This window comes from Crassostrea angulata, chromosome 9, assembly GCF_025612915.1.
Source record: "Crassostrea angulata isolate pt1a10 chromosome 9, ASM2561291v2, whole genome shotgun sequence".
NCBI lineage: Eukaryota > Metazoa > Mollusca > Bivalvia > Ostreida > Ostreidae > Magallana > Magallana angulata.
The window spans coordinates 11,651,263-11,672,593 of record NC_069119.1 but is presented as its reverse complement, the minus strand read 5'-3'; the positions used below and the strand labels follow the sequence as shown (position 1 = coordinate 11,672,593).

Here is a 21,331-nt window from a genome sequence, read left to right as displayed (position 1 = left end):
AAACTATAAGGTAATAACTTTAACTATGGCAGACAATAGTATAGAAACTTCTTTTCAGATAGATAATCATTGTATAAATATGTGGGCATTGTGTGATTAAATCTTATGCATGTACTCCAAACTGACTTTATGATAGATTTAATAACGTATCGACAGTAATGATCATAATTATCGCAATAGTCAAATCATGATTCCTTATATCTTGATCAATTTGAGGGTTAGGGTTATTATGCAAATTTTGCCCAAATGTACGTCATTAGCCTTATTTGTAAATTTATTTAACTATACGTAAACGATATGTTTGAAACTATATCTTTTTTTGGCCACATATGTTAAAATATAATTTGTCTATGAAATGCACTTAGTGTACATATATGATAAATGTTACAAAAATGTAATGTTACTTTCTATGTTTTTAATGTTTTATTTGGGTTGTTTTTTCTTAAGCAGGGAGAACAGAATTTTAGATTTTGTAATTTTATTAACAATTGAAATAAACATACAATTTTACGTTTAAAGCGAAAAAAGACGCTTTTTATTACTCTTACGCTGTTTTAACCAAAGATACATAATTGAAAAGTATATCAGATTCTTTAATCAATAATTAGAAATTAAAGAATTTGAAAAAGCTTGCTATCAATGGAATCGATTTATGAAGCATCTGGCAGTTTAAGATGTGGCAATTTCGTATTTTCTTCTTCTTTTTTCATTCTTATAGATGTTAGTTTTACTGCCTTTTATAAAGCAGTAATAATACATAAATCTTTCAATTTCACTAACAACTACTCTACAGTTTTTATTACAAGCTTACGGGATGAACACTTGAATATGTAAGAAATGAGAAAGGGATTCTTTCGTAAAGTTTTTAAAAATGTGCACAGTCCAATCTTTGTTTTCATAAAGATCTTTATTTATATTTCTTAATCATTAAGACAATTGTAGTATGTATTTTAGTTTTTAAAGTAGACATATAACATCATTAAAAATGAACTGAAAGAATTTATTCAAGTAAATGTAGTGAGAATATAGTACTGAACAAAAAAGTATACAAAAATATACTTGGATTAAGGGTAAAATGTTGTGATAACTAATAGTGTTTACAATCAAAAGTCCAAAAGAAAAATACAATACAGAAGCAGAGACAAAGACGGACCGCTAAAAAAATGAAAGTAGGATCAGATCCCATGGAGGAGTGAGCATCCTCTGCTGACCGGTCACACCCGTCATGTGCTCTTTGTCGTAATCGCGAAAACGAAAACATCTGAGCAACAATGATTGAAATACTGTAATGCATAAAATATGTTAATACAATAGTATGTAAAATATATCTTATATGATATAATACATATATTTTTATATTTAGTACACTGTAGCATTTTATTACTTTATAACTACATCTATTCAAATAAAGTTTTGATAAAAGTTTGTTTGAAAACTACTGAACGGTCGATATCTTTATTGATAATATTGATAAGATATTACCACCATATCTCTTTTGTTATAGTTTCTAATTTGCCATGTAAACCTATTGAAGTTGTAATAGGCATTCAATCAGGTCAAATAAACAGCGGAAACGCAATCCATGGGTTCGTTAGCATAACTGCAGATACAAAGAAGCTAGGACATGGGACGCATGTTCCAAAGGGTATATTTATGTAGCGTTGTAACACAGGTGACCATTTGATGCCAAAGATATTCAAGAGATGGACTAGGCGCAAAATTGAACTTCTAATTCTATGATAAACAAAGACAATTAAAATGATATGTTTTCAAACCCTTCTTTGATTTTTGAATTGTTTCTTCCAATAAAAAACAAATGTTAACTGTTTTCGGGCAACATTAGTTATATTAGCCCACTCTAAACGACATATTGCCCTCTGCCTTGTGTCGGGCAATGCATCGTCCATCGGGGCTAATATAAGCAATATTGCACTAATCCCAGCCAATATTTGTAGTATGTTGCATTTAGATAAACTATGTTTTATTCAATTTCTTACATGCTAATAAAACACATACCTGCTACATGAACACACTGTGTGCGTGGATGTTTGTATTGAAGATTTAATTAATTATTGCAGTCAGTGCATACAAATATCATGTATGCAAAAAAAATCATATTACTCAGAGATAAAGACGGTTGCGCCCGAACATGTCTATCACCAGTGATATCTGGGGAAAGCCCCTAATCGAACAGGAAGTTTAACGGACGTGATATAAATGTTTGTACTTAATTTTGATTATTTGCATTCACGAGGGTGTCATGGAAAATTCAAGTATGTTTTGACATATTGTTTTTACGTTTACGTTTATAAGAATATAAATGTTAAAGTTATGGTTTTTTGTCATGATGTAAAATTTGAATTAATGAGTGTCAAGACACAAAACAAAATTGTAAGTTGTTCAAAAAAAACCTCAACATGACAATTTAAGCAACAAATGTAGTAATGTCGGCAAATTCAAACTATCTGATGTGCCAATTTGTTTTATATTCAGGTTGCACATGTTTTCCTTTTGTTAAATGCAAAGTAGATACAGAATGTTCTTTTGGCTGCATCTCAGTACAGTACAGGGACGACTGTGGTAAGTCAATCTCTCTCTCTCTCTGTCTCTCTCTCTCTTTCTCTCTCTCTCTGTGTCTCTCTCTCTCTCTCTCTCTCTCTCTCTCTCTCTCTCTCTCTCTCTCTCTCTCTCTGCATAAAATCCACATTTATCAGCTTTAAAATGTGAGCATTTTAATATTTCTCTATACGAAGTTCTTTGTCTTTTGGCGATAAATACATAACCTACAATTAACAACGACTATCCAGTCCTCTCATTCTCGGTATAGATTTGGCTTTGCTTCAAAGTTGAACTGATGTCTTCACCAAATCGGGACAATATAATTTTCAACGCTGTCAGAAGGTTAAATTCCGTTATCAGTTGAATAAAGTACAAATATAATAATATTGCTAATATACATGTACATTTATAGAACCCTTTAAATCCACCTGTACACTGTATTGCGAATGTATATGATAAAACTCTGCATGTGCAATCAATTAAGTAAGATTTTAAAACTACGATTCTGACACAAATAAACGCATGGAATTCGCAAATCAGAATAAAAAGTATGTGATTAATGAAATCAATCATCAATTTTCAAACTTTTAATGATGATTTTAAAACCATAAACTATTGCTACGTAACAAAAATAACTTATATTTTAGGTAAAAATTCAGAGTATTTTATATAAAGTTAAAAAATTATTTTCTCCTAAAGGAGATAAACATATTTAACTAATATTAATATACACAACCATCCATCTTTCTTACGTAAAAATGTTAACATTATCTTTGGTGCCTTAGTGTTTTGCAGATCTATTTTTTTACTCTCTTTAAGAAGTTTGCATTTATTTTATTCTTTAGATAAGCAGACACCGATAGAAACTTGCTATGTTTCTACAAAATTGATTGCTATTTTGGAATTTGTTTACATTGTAAAAGTGGTTAGGCGGGCTAGTATTTTGGTAAATTAATGGTCTTCATAACCGTGAAATCTTTTTTGTTGGGTTAGGGTATGTGTTTATGTGAAGCAAAACTTTTTTTCTGGTTTGTGGGGGTGGGTAGCAAGTTCTGTTTAAATTTTAAAAAAATATTAATAATGCTTATAAATGAGTGTTTTGGATGAAAATTTGTGGGTAAGGGTTGCCCACAAAAGCCCCAACACAAACAGTCATGATTCCACTGCATGAAAGTGTTTTTGAGAGAGAGAGAGAGAGAGAGAGAGAGAGAGAGAGAGAGAGAGAGAGAGAGAGAGAGAGAGAGAGACGACGACGACGACGACGACAACGAAATCATACTAGATTTATACAAAGAGTCCCTTTTTAGAGTCAGTCAAAGAGTTATAAGCAAGATACAGGGCTCACAATTCCTTGTAATGTAAACAAGCTAGTGCTTTGTTTTTGTCAAATAAAGTTTTTACCAAAATCGTTCATAGCATATTTCATTTGCAAAACTCAATTGAAGTAAAGGCAAGGGCATATAGAAAGTAACATAAGGTATCCAATTTATATTAGAACCTAATTTTTTAACCTTATATATCCATTATGTATTTGATACTCTGCTATTAAATTGAAGCATTTCAGAGTAAAAAAAATTCTAGAATGTTACTTAAGCAGTAAATAATGAAGACTACATTAGATTTGTGGAGACAAGCAGACTTTTGAAAATGGAGTAAATACTGATAATATCAATACATACTTTGGAAAGATGTAATTTATCACTAGGAATAAAAACAACTATTGTAAACTGATTTTATACCGGGTATGTCTTATAAGAATTGAGTTTTGTTTATTAAAAGCAAAGGGTTCAATTTCTCAAGAATGGGAAAACGTCATTTATTAGGACACATTTTGATCTTACATCAAAATTATGTACATGTATACTGAGTATCATGCCCATACTATTACTTATTAGGTTTGTTACTAACTGTGTACAGTTTGTGGGGTCGGTAAAGTCCATAGTCTATGGACTTAACCGATCCCACAAATTTCTGTACCAGTCAGTTACAAACCTAATAAGTGTTTTCTTTTGTCGAGGACCTTCAGTTTGATATGTAAACAAACAAAAGATAATACATAACATTAAAATTCATAGCTTAATTTTCTAAGTTTTTACCTTCCTCGTCAGTCGTCTATGCTAACCTGGAACACTTAGCCAAATAATTATGCCAGTGCCAAGTAGGCATTTTTGCACCCGCTTAGGATACAGTTTTGGAAAAATCAATGTAAACCAAATGATGGACCATTATCTAGAGAGCAGATAACCACTTTTGTTTTTAGTGTGTTTCAGCTGACAGGTGAGATATTAACCTTTAAAGATTAATATCACATCGGAAAATGAATTCATTCTCCTACAGAAAATATTGACAATCCTAAAGTCCTATAGGAATTATATTTGCTATAGGAGAATGGTATTTCCTGTAAAGATTTGATTCAGAGGTGTAGTTTTCCTATAGGATATTAAGTTTTCCTATCGGATTTTATCAAATCCTATTGGAATTGAAATTCCTATAGGATGTTCTTGTATTCCGATAGGAAATTTCAAATCATCTATAGGAATATTGTTTTTTCCTATGGGAAAATTTATTTTCCTATAAGAATTTATTTTTGAAAGGTAAATATCTCACCTAACAGGTGCGATACAATGATAACAAAGACGGTTGTTAACTCTTTAAGTAATGGTCTATCATACGGCTTTTTTGAATTTTTCGATATGTGCAGCTTAAGCGGGTGCAAAAATGCCACCTTGGCACTGGCATAAGTATCCAGCACAGTGTTCTGGATGCCATGTTGTAGGATCAAAATATTATGTCACGGGCAAAGGGGGGTCACTCTAAATATTTTGGGGCTTAAAAATTAAAGGTATAGTTGAACGTTTGTCTAAAAAATCAGCTCAAATAACGTTACGTCCGCCATGTTGCCGTATAAATTTTGACGCTTGCCGTTTATATTAATTTATAAGGCAATCACGTGACGCTATTTATCCAGTGACGTCGAGACATTCTAGACTGAGGCAAAACAAATATCTGTTATGCACCCATATTTATTGAATCTGGAGCTAATATGAACCTAATACCTTAAAGAGGCTGGATGGTCAACATATGAATGATCAAATCTTCTTTCATGTTTAAGGTATGAGTTGTATAACTATTAAGTATCCTTTTGTAAAGAAAAAGAATCCATTTATTTTCTTTCTTGAATTTAGGTATCTTTCCTATATTTTTATAAAGAGCATTTCATCTAAAAGAGATAAATGTATAGTCTAAATGTGGCTCATCGAGGGTTTAATTATTCTTAATACTGTGGTTTCATCCGTATTCGTTGAATACTAATTTTCGTGGATTTCGTTGTTAAGCTGATCCACGAAATTAAATGTTCATTGAAGTGCAATGTTTATTAACATTTTGTATTGATAGCGTCATTGGCCACGAATTTACGTATCCTTGAAACTGGGATTTTCACTTAATCCACGAAAAATTTATGCCCTTGAATATTAATGAAACCACAGTACCTGCTTCTTTTTAGGAGGGAAATGATTTTTTAATGGATAAACGTCTGTGTCCATACTTGATAAAGATACCAATGTATCAATTATCAAGGTTGTATTCCTACGGTAATAATTAAATAAAATTATATTTACGGGGATTCTTAAATTGCACAACGTTTCGTCATAGTATTAGAGTTTCGTTGATTTTAAACACAAAAAGGATCAATAAAATTTAATAAATCCAACCAAGAACCAAATGTGGAACAAGCTTTATTATTGAATAATCTGGATTTTTTTTTTTGTTGTAGATCTCATAAATTCAATATCCATCCCATTAGCCGTTATTGCCGTGTTGATTATTTGCCTCTGCATTGTTGCAATAATAAGGTATTTGTTATAAGTTGACCTACTATACATTATAATATTTTCAAAAATCAGTTGAAAAGGACTAACATTCATGCACCGGAAGTATTTAGCAAGTCAAATTTGCAAGAAAAAGATTTGATTTATTTGATTTGAATTTGGTATTTCTGGGTCACAGGCCCGGCACTTTAGCTGAGCATAATGATATTTAACCAATATGATCGATACCAAAAAAATGTCACAATACATTTAAATGTAATGGTCTGCAATTTAACAGTCATTTTTGGAAGTCATTTTGAGTTTCATGTTTTCGGAGTTTGAAGTGTTGCTATGCAAAGTACAAAATAAAATTAAAATGACGAATTTGCCGTGGTTTTAAGAGGAAGATAAATACTTTTATGATATTTACTCTGATTATAGTTTAAATATCTAAATACATAGTTAATGGTTTTCGGTAACTCTGTATGATATTCCACATAATTTTGGTCTACTTATGGACATGTGTGCCTAAATAATGCATTTCCTTTGAAAATATATCATGTTGCGAAAAGACGCTCAATTTTGCAGTTTTCTTGTTATGTTTTAAAGCAAACTAATTCAAAGATTATCATTTATTTTAAATTCAAAACAAGCAAAACGTGCCCTTTTAATCTCTGATAAATTATTGGAAATAGCTACGTTGCCTTATAAAACGTCTTACATTTCTAAGAAATGACAATCTTAACTAATGTATGTAATTAAAGTTGTCTAAAGTATCACAGTCCATCCACATTGATATCTTAGGTGTAAAAATCAAAACTTGACTTACATAAGTGGAAAAAATAGCTGGGGACGAATTTACCGTAGAATTTTTTATTTAATATTTTTTATTATATATTATATATAAGTAAAAAAAAAATAATCGACCAGCAAAGCTTAAATGTGTGTATGTACACGCAAACATGTTCAGGTAGTGAAAATTCAAGTTGGTTTAAAACATAATTTCTAAGGATAAGTGGGGACGTAATTTGGGACGGTAATTTTTAACATAGGTATATACTGTGTTTAGAATTTATTTTTTTCATTTTTTTTCTTCAAAAAGCTAATTTCCGAACTAATCTATTAATTTAACTTTAACTGATTTACCTTTTGTGACAGTATCATCGGAAAATTAATTTTTTTATCAAAACCATTATTTTTGGAGTAAGGATGGGGACAACAATATGGGGTTCCAATTTCCAGTAGGAAAAATCTTTCTCAAAAACGCAAATGTTATAATGTATGGTATTACTTATTATAACCTGGGTTTCACAACATGTTTTATATTATACATAGGTTTATATACATGTTTAAGCAATCGTTTAAGATATTCTTTTGAACTGCAATGCACAATATTAAAATGTACATGACATCGCCCTGTTACAAAAGATGCTCAATGTTTAACATTAGTATATTTGCAGAGGGTTTTTTTTCTAAATAACAGGATTTATTCTACAACATTGTCCAGATATTATAAATATGGCTAGTACATGAAGCCAAATTTATAAGGGTATTGTTGCTTAAATTGGGGGCTCTTGATTTTAATAATACGTGTGTGTCCTTTTGTAAGTTATATAACGGTTGAGTATTTCTAAATAACCACATTTGTGTTAAGAAAAGACTAAACTTTCGTCAAATCTTTGTCAAATAATGTAGATTTCAAGCTGCGATTCTTATGGGGAAAACGATACTATAGTATCCCTCAAGGTATCCAAGGTTCATCAATCATATATATATATATATATATATATATATATATATATATATATATATATATATATATATATATAGAAAACTTAAATGAATAAAAACACAAAGTCCGAGTAAAACATTTATTTTTTTCATGTTTTTATTCATTTAAGTTTTCTATATCTTATCCGACCACTGTGAATTTTTTCTGGATTTACCTATATATATATATATATATATATATATATATATATATATATATATATATATATATATATATATATATATAATCACTTTATAATGTGGTGTTAATCATTGTATCTAAGACCTCTTATTCAAAATCCGGCAAATGATCACATAGAAAAAAACATTGATGCATGATTGCATGTATTGTTATAACTTTTTTTTTAGAATGAGATGTGCTTGTCGTGATTGTAATACTTCTCGACCCAGGACCGCGGCCAATGCAGAGAGCCAGATGACTAATCTTTCCTTTGATACTTTTGATGAAAGTAAAGTTCATTGTTTAACCATGCATTGTTTAATTATTATGATAACTTTTACGTCAGTTAATATTTTTCCACAAATGACAAAAATGTTTATTTTTTTTAAAAAAATTATATTATAATGGGATCTGTCGTTTATTTTTAAAAATTTTAGGTGCTAAAATGTAAAAATTAATTCTAAATGATTGAAGCCAAGCAGTTTTATGTCTTCACAATTTTCAACGATCCCTATAAAGGAAGATGTGATTATAACATTAAAGATAAAGAAAAATTATCCGAAAAAGCTACATACTTTTGATTTTCCCCCCGTTTATTTTACAGTCAAAAGGACAAGCAACAATCTCGATCTACACGTTTCTTTCGAGGTAAAAAGTGATATTCCGCCATCTTATGAATCAGTTATGTCGAGATCAAACGAAGCTATTCAGGCAACTGATTCTTTACCTCCATCTACCTCGGCCTCAAACAAGGATTCAAGTGAAGATGTAGATCCGCCACTAAGTTACGCATCATTGATATCATAATACAACGACGATTTACAACCGGCTCAGGCAGAAGTACATGTCAAGTGACTTTTCACAATCAGATATTATTATGAATGATATTATAGTCGTACCTTGTAAAACACGTTACAGATAAACGTATGTAACAACATTATTCCAATGCTTGTTGACCAATGGCGTAAATGGTAGACAATATTACTGTTAAACATTAATAGGAAAATTGAATGATAAGAATGATAATCAATATGAAATGATGCATGCATGTATGACTCGATAAATGAAACAAGATGTGTGTTTGAGACTGCATGTCTACGGAATTGTATGATGACATTTAATCAAAACAAATGTAATATATATATTCAACGGCATTGACTTTTTAGTTATCTTTCAATCACCTTTCAGTTGACTCAGTGCAGAGAGATGCCATTTAATCACCCTTTATTTTTCTTTTCGTAATCTGTTAGTTTACTGAATGGCATAGATGTGCCATTTAGTTAACTGTTAGTTATTTTTTTAGTTTACCGAATGGCATAGATATGCCATTTAGTTAATTTTAGTTATTCTTCAGTCACATACCCTGTGTCAATATATATCATTGAACAAATATGAACTTTTCTCTTGCAAAAAACTAACAAATGAATAAAACAAAAATCTTTTTAAGTGAGAATGTATTAAAAATAGGGACATAAATTTAATTTATGTCTAACTTGAATTTTATTTCTGGTTCGGTCCTGTATACAACAATAAGTTCAGTAAAACATGTATCTATGACAAGTATAAATCAACACTTATCCTAAAAATGATTTATAGCTTTATTGTATGATATATTAAAAAAAATTTAATCCAACACCAGTGACTAATTTAAAGCCATAATATATGCTTATTTGGGGCATTTCCCTAAAAATACGAGAGTTGATATCGATATCTCTTAACCAAAAAAATTTAAAACATACTTTAATAATAATTATTTCTTTATTGCATCTGTTTTACCTTTTTAGCTGAAATGTAGTTGATTCGCTACTCTTTCTCCCTGTGTGGTTTATAATTTTACTATCTTCACTTCTTTTGTAAATACAATCTCAATTAAAAAAAAAAGTTCGTTCCTGTTTACATCCGTCATACTGGCGTGCATAAGCATCGTATCGTTAACGATGTATAAAGGGTTCCAGAAGACTGGTTTTTAAAAATATTAGTTTTGCATTCCTTATGTTACATCTTGTGTCTAGATTCAGCTTTCTGTATGATATAACCACAAGGAAGTAGGCTGCTATCATGTCAGACAGAGGTATGTTTACAAAGCCATTGAATCTGTGCGCTTTTGATAAGTGATGAGCATTTTATCTAAATTGTTTTCACGCACTGGTTAGTTTCAGTTATAACTCAATCTTGATTGCAAGTGACATGTTTTTGTATTCATCTGCAATATTATTCAACAACGATTTCACCATCATCTTTTTGATATAAACGGTAACTGATGCCAAACAGACTCTAACCAGCTCTAAAACCCCCTGTCCGATGAGAATCCCGTCTTTAATTCCTGGTCACCCCTGTGTTCCCCTGTCGCCCACTGTCTTTTCCCTGTCATTCCCTGTCTTTTCCCTGGCAACACCCGTGCTTTCCTTGTCAGGTATTGTACACATTCACTGTATACCTTGTAACCTTCTGTCATCCATGTACACATCCACTGTCTGTAAGCTATAAGCTCCGTTCACCCTTTCTCAAACACGGTCAACCGCTGTTAAAAAAACTACCATCCCCTGTAAAACACTGGCACCCCCTGTAAAACATTCTCATCCCCTGTAAAATACTGCCATGCCATGTACACGCCCCTGTCATCCTCTGTAAGGGTTCTGACTGCTCGTTTAGGACGTTTATTGTATTATTTCCTTAAAGGGGCATGGTCACGATTTTGGTCAAATTTCATTATTCTGTTTTTATTTATTGCAATGCTTTAGGAATGCATTTCTAATGATCAAATGAAATTTAGGTGCCAGTCGTTGAGTATTAAGCAAGATACAACACAACTCTTCGTCATGTAAACAAGGCTCGTGTCCTGTTTTTGTTTACATAGGTTCAATATACCAGTAAAACTCTTTTTAAAGCTGGTTTGTATATCTTATTATTCATTTTAAGCATAAAAAAACAGTTCCTGACGATTAACACATTCATTTTAGGTCTAAAACTGGAATTTTAACTTCAACATTCAAAATGTAAACAAACGCTTTGTTTACATAGCGAAGAATTGTAAGCTCTGTGACTCGCTTATGACTCATCAAATGACACTCAAATTTTGGTTGCCTATTAAAAATACCTTACTGAAACATTGTAAACATTAAAATCAAAAAATAATTTTTGACCAGAATCGTGACCATGCCCCTTTAACTAAATTATTTAACCCTTTAACGGCCGCTGTTTTGACAGTTTTTGCATGAATTTAGCAAACAATTTTAAAATGAAATTCATGACATTTTCTGAAAGACTTTACATGAGGTAACCCATATATATTATGAAAGGTCAGATACCAAGGCTTCATACTATGTTCTGTGTCACAACCTTATGGTAACCATGGCAACACAATATGGTCATGAACACAACATTTGATGTATTTTCAGGGTTTTTTACATGATTAAACATGCGTTAATGTTGAATACTTTGTAAGAGAAACTTTATCAAATATATATGCAATTATCCATGTTAAGAGCCAAAAAAATTTAGTTATTGTATTTTTTTTTTACCCCTTGACTCTACCCATTTAGCATCTAAATGCTTTTGTTTTTTACCGTTGGCGCCGTTAAAAATGATAACAGAAATATGTATTCTAAATGGTTATAGTAAAATATATCTTACCGACCATATGATATCTTACGAGTCTGTTGATAATTATAAAACTTCGATTATAAGATGATACCCTGCTCTCTCCAAATATCATTAATTCTAAAAGGTCAAAGGTTAATTTCTATGTTTTATTACATATAGTTCTGTCCATATCAAATAACGAACAATATTTCAAGAACACACTGTTGGCCAGTCTTCAAACTTTACACAAAGGGTGGTAATAGCAAGAAGATGGCAATATTTTATTGAAAACCGGTTTACATGTCACAAAACATTAAAGGTAACCCCTGAAGTATCTTAGCTTGGACAAGGTTATGTATTTTATTTAAATCCGGTTTACATGTCACAAAACATTAAAGGTAACCTCTGACGTATCTTAGCTTGGACAAGGTAAAGTATAATTGCATGTGGAGAGTAAGCTCATACAGTCAAAGTAAGCGTATCTAACAAAGCAGGAATTAACATTGGGAAACCTATACAACTGTTAGTTCATTGTATATACCAGTCTTATCAATTCTACATAAGGTGTAATCAGTTCATATGCAAAAAATACTTCTTTGATACATGTAAATAGAATAAAATACACACACATTAAATACAAGCACTAATTCAAATTTATGTCAATGTATGGGCCTAACCGCATATAGTGATATTCCAGTGTAATTCTTTAGAAAAGAGAGATAAATAATTTACAAGTAATAAAGGAAACCTTTGAAATATACATTCATGATTATAATGCTGTATTTCATGGACAATTTGCAGGCATTGATATATTCAACTAAAACAAATTTGAAGAGAAAAAAAATGTGATATGGAATAATGATAGTAAATAAAAAATAAATAAATATATTGATGTGTTTGCAATTCACAGCGACTCCAAATCTAAAGTATTCAAATGTTTTTATCCATGTGTACATGTAACATTTAGTAAAACGTAACCCTAACTTGAATGTACTAAATCTTGAAATGTTTATGATAATTACATTCTATCAAATCCATTCAAAGACAGCAATTACCCTCAAAATACATTATTGTTTATACGCCAATCAACTACTGTATATCCTATATAATACATGTGCTTTATATGGTATCACTAAATTATGTTCTAACATTTTCAGATTAGATGTTATAATCAAAAATCCCTTGCTCTTTTTTCTCTCTTTCTTTCTCTTTCTTAATTTCTAATTAGTGAATTGCTTCTGAAGGAGAAATATAACAAACAAAAAATACAGTTACTTATGTTAAATCCAATATAGATACAAATGGCAGTAACAATTAATACCGTAATATGCAAACTTTGATCATCATATGCATTCATTACAAAATTGGAAGCTGATTATGCACATGATATGCTTGGAAACTAGCACCCTGACAAAGATGTACCATTAACTTGTCACATCTATAAACAAAATCCTTCCTCTTGCGGTCTTTTGAGCACCATTGACAAGGAGAAATGTATTGACCAGGGCCACTTCCAGGATGAAATTCATAAAGTACTTCCAGTACTTTCTTGACTGTAGACCAATGGGACACTTGGAGCGATACTGCATGGCACGATAAACACCATAGTAGTTCTCCTAGTAGGCAGCAACAGCTGGTGGCCGCTGTATTAGTATGACTTCACCCCAGGTACTCGACGATGTGTTGGACCATCTCCAAGTGGATCTGATGTGGTTGAAACAATATGAACATGTAAAGTAAATGATGATATACCAAATGAATGACATGCTTTTTTCAACAATATACACTCCCATCAACAATCTTAAATCGTACTAGATTGGCATATTTCCATGCTGTTCCAAACAAATTGTCATGTTGCAGTTGCTCGGTATATCCACGACCACTAACAGTTTGGTTCTTCAGCTCATGAGGGAATCCTTTGCGATTGGTATTAATGGTACCACAAACATAAATACCATTAACTTCAAGATTTTGAAGCAATGGGATTGATGAAAAGTACCTATAAATAGAAAATGTCACATAAAAATATTGTCAGAATGAATGTATCAGTATGCATTTCATTATTCTGAAGTTTACTATTTTTTCATATATACATGTACATGTAACTGATGGACATAGCATCACTTTTGAAAGTGAGGAGTAGGGTATACAAAAAATTCTTGACAAAGGAAAGAAAATGAAATTTTGGAAAATTACAACTTCTCAAAAAGGAGGGGGTGCGTATAACTTCAAATTCACTGCTAATTTCCTTTCAATTCAATTTCCATATGCTCCCAGAAAAGTAGAAAAGTGGGGGGACCAACTTCATATACATTTTTTATATTTAATCTTAAAAGAAATGTTTGCTGCAAGTAAATAAAGTAAGAATATACATAGAGATAAAAGCATTAAAGACTATTTTGTTACCTGTCAAAGAAAAGGTGGTGACCTTTCCATTTAAGTGGTTTGGATAAATGTTTACCACCCGTTCTCAATGGTACTGTCCTTGCATCTCATCATGCTTGCCCAAATAGATTTTATAATCGTTGGTATATCCATTTGGTTCACATATCATCCAGACCTAGAAGACATAATTTAAATGGAATTTCATTGTAGTTTATGACCATGATAATGTGCACCTAACCTTTACCATCACATCATCATCCAGTCAGTACATGTATTTGTCTACAATGAGAATGAAAAAAAAAAACCCAGAGCAGAGCAAACCCAGAGATATTTCATAAAAAGCATTTCCTTAGCAGACTAATTTAGGACAGATGGAGGCAGTAGTCCTTGGGCTACATTAACCCCCCCCCCCAACCCCTTCCCTGATGGACAAACATGTCATTTATGATAAGCAAGGTACACTGTACATGTATTTCATATGGGCTATAGTCCTTTTTGTTTGATATTGAAATGCAGATTCTTTTCTTTTATTTTGTATTTGCTTCTCTTGAAAGCTTTGCTTTCTTCCATTTAGATAAATTATTTCAACTATAATAAAACGGATCTTTTGGAATAGCAAAAAAAAGAAATCATTGATAAAAAATACCTTCATCCCTCTTATGATAGATACTAAAATGATGACATATTTTACATTTTTGACACTGGTGATAATGCACTTCTATGTTAACTGCATTTTACAAAATGTTACTTATATTTACCAGTCATACTCAGGAGATCCCGCAGGGCTTTGAGTTGTATTGTCATTCAAGTGTAGATACTCGGTCAATCTCCGGAAACGGCTCGTACTCATAGTGTCTTTGAATCCTTGGTTTCCTATAACAAAGATATATACAGATTAAGATGAAATGATTAAATGATCTCAAACAAAAGAGTATTATAATAACTATAACCATTCAATAATTAGTAGCATAGAAAATAAAATGATTCAATTAGAATAACCGACATAGTTGATACATTTTAGGTATAACCTACATGTAGCTGGTTTTTCTTTTTATTTGGAGGAGAGTGTTTCTTATATAATATGAATAATAAAATTAATTTAAAGTATCCATACTGTTAATATTGATAAAATCCATATTCTTTCTTATAATTTTATCTTGTTTTATTATGTTGCAAAACAAATCACAAGAAGTAATTTATTCAACACGCACCTGCTACTCTGCAGTTCAGAACATATGCATATTACTATGCATGCGTTTTTACTGACACTTATAATTAGCCTACTCGAATTTATCATGAATTTTGCTTCATTTGTTCTAATGATTTATACTGTACCCAAGAACTTGTTTTGTGAGCAGTACATATCTATACTTGGAAGCTGGTTGGTACCCATAAGGATGTGCAGGTCAAAATACGCCTTGATTGCCTAAGGAGAAGTGTCAAACCAATCCGCGTCAACGTGACTTCTTTTTTCAAATTCCTGTGCAGCGTACCTGTTGGTTTCATTGGAAACTCTCTCAAAGAAATCCTCTGATACCATCAAAAAGAAGTAGCTCAAAATATTGTCATTCGGCGTCAAATCGTGACTTGGACCGGTTTCCTCTGAGAACGGTGCAATCGACACAGGATGCAATTCGCTGGACCAAAAACTGGGACCCTTTGAATCGCTGATCTGACTAGAGAAAGTCTCTAAGGACGACATGGAGATCGGATCATTACTTCATCCGTATCAGAGGGAAGAGAATCCAAAGAATCATCAATGTTTATGTCTGATGTATAAATCGTCGTCGGATGAATCACTGTCACTTTCGCCGTCACGGGAAGCTATGTTAATTTTCCGCACTGTTTATATTGTTGCTATACAACCAACATGTGACGTGAATTTTTATTTTTAAAAACTGGAACCTTGTTGAACCTGTCGGGAATCTGTATTTTTCTTTAAATTATTTGTAGCCTAGTTTTTCTTTTTCTAACGCTTTTTCGAAGCTAATAGAACGTCAAAATTTCTTGCTTTATCAAATTCCTTTAAATTTCTTTTGAACACGCTTTTTAAATCATCTATTTTCCACGATCGGAACAACTGATATTCATTCACGGATATCTTTTTGATTTTTATTCATAGAATATCATGTTTGATACGAAAATTGCAGTAAAAATCTTAATTGTTTCATATATGGGAATTTCAACTAGAATATTTGCACAGAAAAGTTTGGTTTATTATAATTCAGCCCGAATTTCTATATTTCATGACGTTTGACTGCTTTTCTGCACGTACGTGCATATTTCAATCATATTTTTTAATATTTAGATGACCTTACACAAAACAATTTCTTTAAAAAAAATCCCTTTTTTCTTTAGTTTTTAAATATATCAATTTTTTCATTGTATTCCATGTCTTTACATCATATCAGCAGTTTTCTCTAAGCGCGCATAAAAATGCGTCAAAAGGCGCACTTGGCCGTTAAGTGGTTAAGCCATCTTTACGCTTTCTTTATGCCATCTTTAAGCACCACATATAGCTTAAAGGTGGCTTAAAGATCGTCTTTTAGCTGCCTTAAAGCACCTTTAAGCTATCTTTGAGGAGAACTTAAAGATGGTCATTCATCATGTGAAAAGTGAGATGTCTTTAAATCATTGTAACTTACCTACGGTCCTGAAAGAGTAATAAAATGGATCACTTATGTCCCCTTCGTCGTATTCAACTACAACGCTGACGTTGTAAGCAGTAAGGGGCTGAAGACCAAGAAGGTCGTATTTGTCCGCGGAGGGTTTTATCAACTTCTCGTGATCCTGGCCATCGTTGTAATTCAGTATAATTTTCTGACGCCTGTAGCATGATTTGGTCAAATTAAAGCTAAAACGGACGCTGTTTCCTGTGTTTCGTAGAAGATTGACGTCCTCCACAGCCTGATCTACTCGTATTAAATGAAAATGTTAATTGCAAATAAGTTAACATAGTTGAATATTTGTTACTTTGTATGAAATACACAATGACATAATTAGTATTGTAAAAAATGTCACAGTGTTAAATTCTATTTGTTTGAAAGAGACTGGTCTTAACTTGGAAACGTTTAATTTTAATCATTTTACTTGAAGATGAAAATAATGAGTGCCTCTTACATTGACCAATTCCTTTAAAACTGTTCAAATTGACGTCAATTGCTTGTCGAGACTGAAGCATGGCACCGTTGTATGCAATAATTTCCACTTCAAAGCGATCGGTAGCTTGCCTTGATTTCGGGACCCTAAACCAGCAATTGTTAATTTCTAACTCGTGTTGGTAAAAATAAAACGTATCCCGAACTCGATAGCGTTCATCCGGAAATCCTCTTTCCTGAAAAAGCAAATTGTTGATAATAATTAGTTTCATTAAAAGAAAAGTTTTCAGGTAAATACCATTCCTATAAATGAGTAGGAAATTTGTCAGTTTTTGACAATATTAATGACTTAAGATATTAATACTATCTAATAAATGACTATGATCGATATAACTATCCAATTCCATACGTTTCACTGGTACTAAATTAGCAATGTTTTTAAATTTGCCAACGGGCCATATTTTTTTCATAGAATTATGCTACTTTGAGTAGTTTCAGTACTTTGATGGAAGAGCTGCGAGAGACAAGTTAACATACTTACCACGTTCGATGTGTTTACTGGAACACTGCCGTTTGCTGCTATTGTGTTATTTGATTTGTTAATGATGTTGAAAGAGATTTGAGATATGCCGCTATGTTCATCCGCAGTTTTAAACCATAATCTAAGAAATTCAATTAGTAACATTATAAAACAGCCACATTCTAATCAATTACCGTGGTCATGTGTGCAGTTTTTACCATATTTGTGCTCAGGGTAATGACAAAATGCCAGTGAAGTGTTTCCTAATCTAGTCGTAATTACTGAAGGTTAAAAATTTAAAAAAAACTTCTAAACATTGTAACTACATGTATGTCAACATTCAAAGGTCATATATAGCAATAAAATCGTTATCCTGTAACACAATAGTGTGTAGACAAATTTAACACCGCCACTAAACAATCTATTTATAGCGCTTCCGTGGGTAACAGTAGTGCCAGAAATTTTGCGGAGAAAATTTTTTGAGATTGGATAAATATTACTCATCTTTTTTCAAATTCGCTAAGTAGGTTTAAACGCTTTATTAAATCTAACAATAATCTATTCATTTAAAACACGTGCTGACATTTACATGTGCTCACATGCCGTGATCATATCTAATATGTGTTACTGAATACTGAACGTCACAGATGTCCACTGCAAACATAAAGGGAGATATAAAATGAATGTTAATAGTAATTATTATTATCTGTCAGGTAGAAATACTTACGTTTTATTACTAATAATAAATGTATCAATTAACAAGCTAACCGAAGAATGCTTTACATACGTTCAATTAAAAATAAATAGGTGTAAAAATTGTTTAGTTGACATAAAGATCAGCTGATGTCAACTATTTTAACATATGTAAACTCTATTTTTTAGAAGAAAAGAAATCTATGTCATACGCACTTGCTCCCGTATATATATTTGGTTCCCATATCCTGCATAAAACTCGGTTTATAAATGGATGGCTTACTGGAGTCAAATCCGAGAGGAAGAGAAGAAAGTTTAACGTTTCCAATCTTGTCTTCGGCCTTTACCCACAACGTGACAAAGTCACCCTCTGAAACAGTTTTCGCCAATGGAAAGGAAGCAGTGGTTTTAATATTTTGGTCTACCCAGCTAACTCCCGCGTTGATGTCAACATTCTGCTGTCCAGTTTCATCAAGATAAGTTTGAAATCTAAATTTTTATAGGCATGTTTTTAAATATGGCAATCAGCATGCTTATATTAGTTTTATATAGAATTCTCATTCATACTATAATTATAATGTACTAGAAATTTATTTGACACCTAGTTATTGTTTACGTTTTAAAAGATAAAAAAAAATAACTTGAGTTATGCAATGGTTAAATAATGCAAAAAAGATTTCTTTTTCATTGATGCACATATTAACTTGTGTGTGAAAATAATGCATGCAATCGTATTTTAAGATAGAGAACGGGGCGGTAAAACCCATAGATTAAAGATTTCAAGAGTCGTAACTAACTTTGTTATTCCGAGTTCATTCGGAATTAATCTCCCAGTCAGACCGTTTTCACCAACGACGTTATATTTCACGTTGACAGTTTTGGGGAATTTATTGTCGCCTGTATTAACGTCCTGTAATTGAGGAGAATAGTCCTCAATGTCATTAAGGAATCCACCCTCATGGTGTAAACGATTGATGAAATGACCTCTCCAGGAGAATTCTAAATTAAGACCACTCTGCGAAGAGGAGTATAAGACTTGCCATTTAAAGCTTGCGTTTTTGGACCCAGACAGCGCTTTAATGTCATTATCCCCCGTTTGTATCTCTATCGTTGAACTTGGATCGTATACTACGTATCGAGAGACGTAGTCTGAATTATTGGCTCTGTCTGAAGCCTCTAATATCATGGCAAAAACACCCGGATTTGTTGGTGTGTAGGGCATTGACAATTCCCCACCAATGTGATTAAACTTTTGACTGAATATGGGATCTAGGAATTGGTTGCATTCGGGTCCTAGCTGTGGATTTATACAATCTACTTTGCTCCTTTTTGCATATCGCTGAGTTCCACTCTTGTTTTGAAGTTCAAATATTTCCCAGTTGTACGACTCCATTCCTGCTAGAGGGTCAGTCCACCCCGACCAACGGGTAACAATCTTGGTCTGTAATTTGATTGTTTCGTGTTCAGATGATTTGTTTTGGTTTATTATAAAAAAAAGAGGGGGATAGTTTTAATGCAATACATTATTAAAAACACAATTATCGAAAACCAATCAAGCTTAAGTTTTCATCAGATATTTTGGGAAGTTTAAACCATGATGATTTTCATGTACTACCTTATTCAATCTTCTTAATAATAACACAAATTTGTGCTTTTTGAAAAAAATTGCGGTTCATTCTTTTGGGGAAAAAAATGAAATTCATGTAAGCAAAATCAAAGACAGGTGTTGTTTTAAGCAAAGTGCTTTATAAGAGACAAGATTCTAAATAGTCGTATAATTGTCAGATCCTAGAATAATCAAAATTCTCAAGTACTGACGGGAGTTGATTTTATTGATTATCATTTATTCAAAATCAACGATATGTGATTTTGCATGGCAAGTAGTATCAGTAAAAATATGATTTCTCAGAAATTGTATGGATCCAGGCAAGATTAAACTCTTGTCTTGTTCAACCAAAAGTTCGGCTGTCTCTGTTTATCTCCGACAAGCAGTTTTGTCGGATATTAACGGAGACAGCCAGGCGTCTGGTTGAACGAGACTACATTGAACTATAGCGTAGTAGTACATACGACTTTAAAAAATATCTGAACTGTTTGTACAATTTAAAATCTTACTATTTTAATTGTATTAATAAATAAGTTTTCTTGAAAAACAATGCTTCAGAATACATAGCATCGAATTTTTTGATAATTTTCAAACTAAGTGTTGTCAGCGGTATTGATTTGTGCTTAGCGCCAAACACTGTTTGACTTTTGCTTTGCCCGTGTAAGTGCATAGGAAAGTTGATTAAAATCAACTCTCTCTCTCTCTCTCTCTCTCTCTCTCTCTCTCTCTCTCTCTCTCTCTCTCTCTCTCTCCTTTCAACAATTAAATTATGTAAAACGAGGATTGTGGAATCTTGATCTTTACACTAGTCTTCATAAATGATTCGTTCATATTCTATTCACATGTAAAAGGAACAAAATGAGATATTAAAAAAATCTTACTCTTGTGAACGGTTCATCGACAATGAAGGCTGTATTGGTGTTTACTGTAGGTTTGTCCAGATCTATTCTGTATGTGACGGAAGACTTCGAAGCCGTAGAGCTCTGTTGTCTGAATGGTAGACGGATATTTCCTCTCAGATATTCAAACCCACCATTCTCAACTTGAAATGTCAATTTGAATCTGTGAACAAAATAATGAAAGTATTTAATATTAAGAAAATATCCATTATATCTATGAAAACATCTT

General features: G+C 32.1%; 2 protein-coding genes across 2 annotated transcripts in view; one reads left to right on the top strand and one right to left on the bottom strand.

The window, feature by feature from the left end:
• Positions 1-21,331, bottom strand: part of LOC128163383 (uncharacterized) — a 94,241-nt gene that overhangs the window by 57,762 nt on the left and 15,148 nt on the right. The window lies entirely within an intron of this gene.
• LOC128163387 (uncharacterized) lies at positions 2,172-9,473 on the top strand. The gene is made up of 5 exons (XM_052826978.1): positions 2,172-2,273; positions 2,494-2,580; positions 6,335-6,413; positions 8,508-8,608; positions 8,924-9,473. Exons 1-5 carry the CDS (start codon positions 2,261-2,263, stop codon positions 9,124-9,126), a joined length of 483 nt encoding a protein of 160 aa, XP_052682938.1. The 5' UTR covers positions 2,172-2,260; the 3' UTR covers positions 9,127-9,473.

Bases quoted from the DNA above. Each gene is read 5' to 3' on its own strand.
- LOC128163387 (XM_052826978.1), top strand. The intron at 6,414-8,507 runs GTATTTGTTATA...CTTTTTTTTTAG, and splicing joins TGCATTGTTGCAATAATAAG to AATGAGATGTGCTTGTCGTG. The intron at 8,609-8,923 runs GTAAAGTTCATT...TTTATTTTACAG, and splicing joins CTTTGATACTTTTGATGAAA to TCAAAAGGACAAGCAACAAT.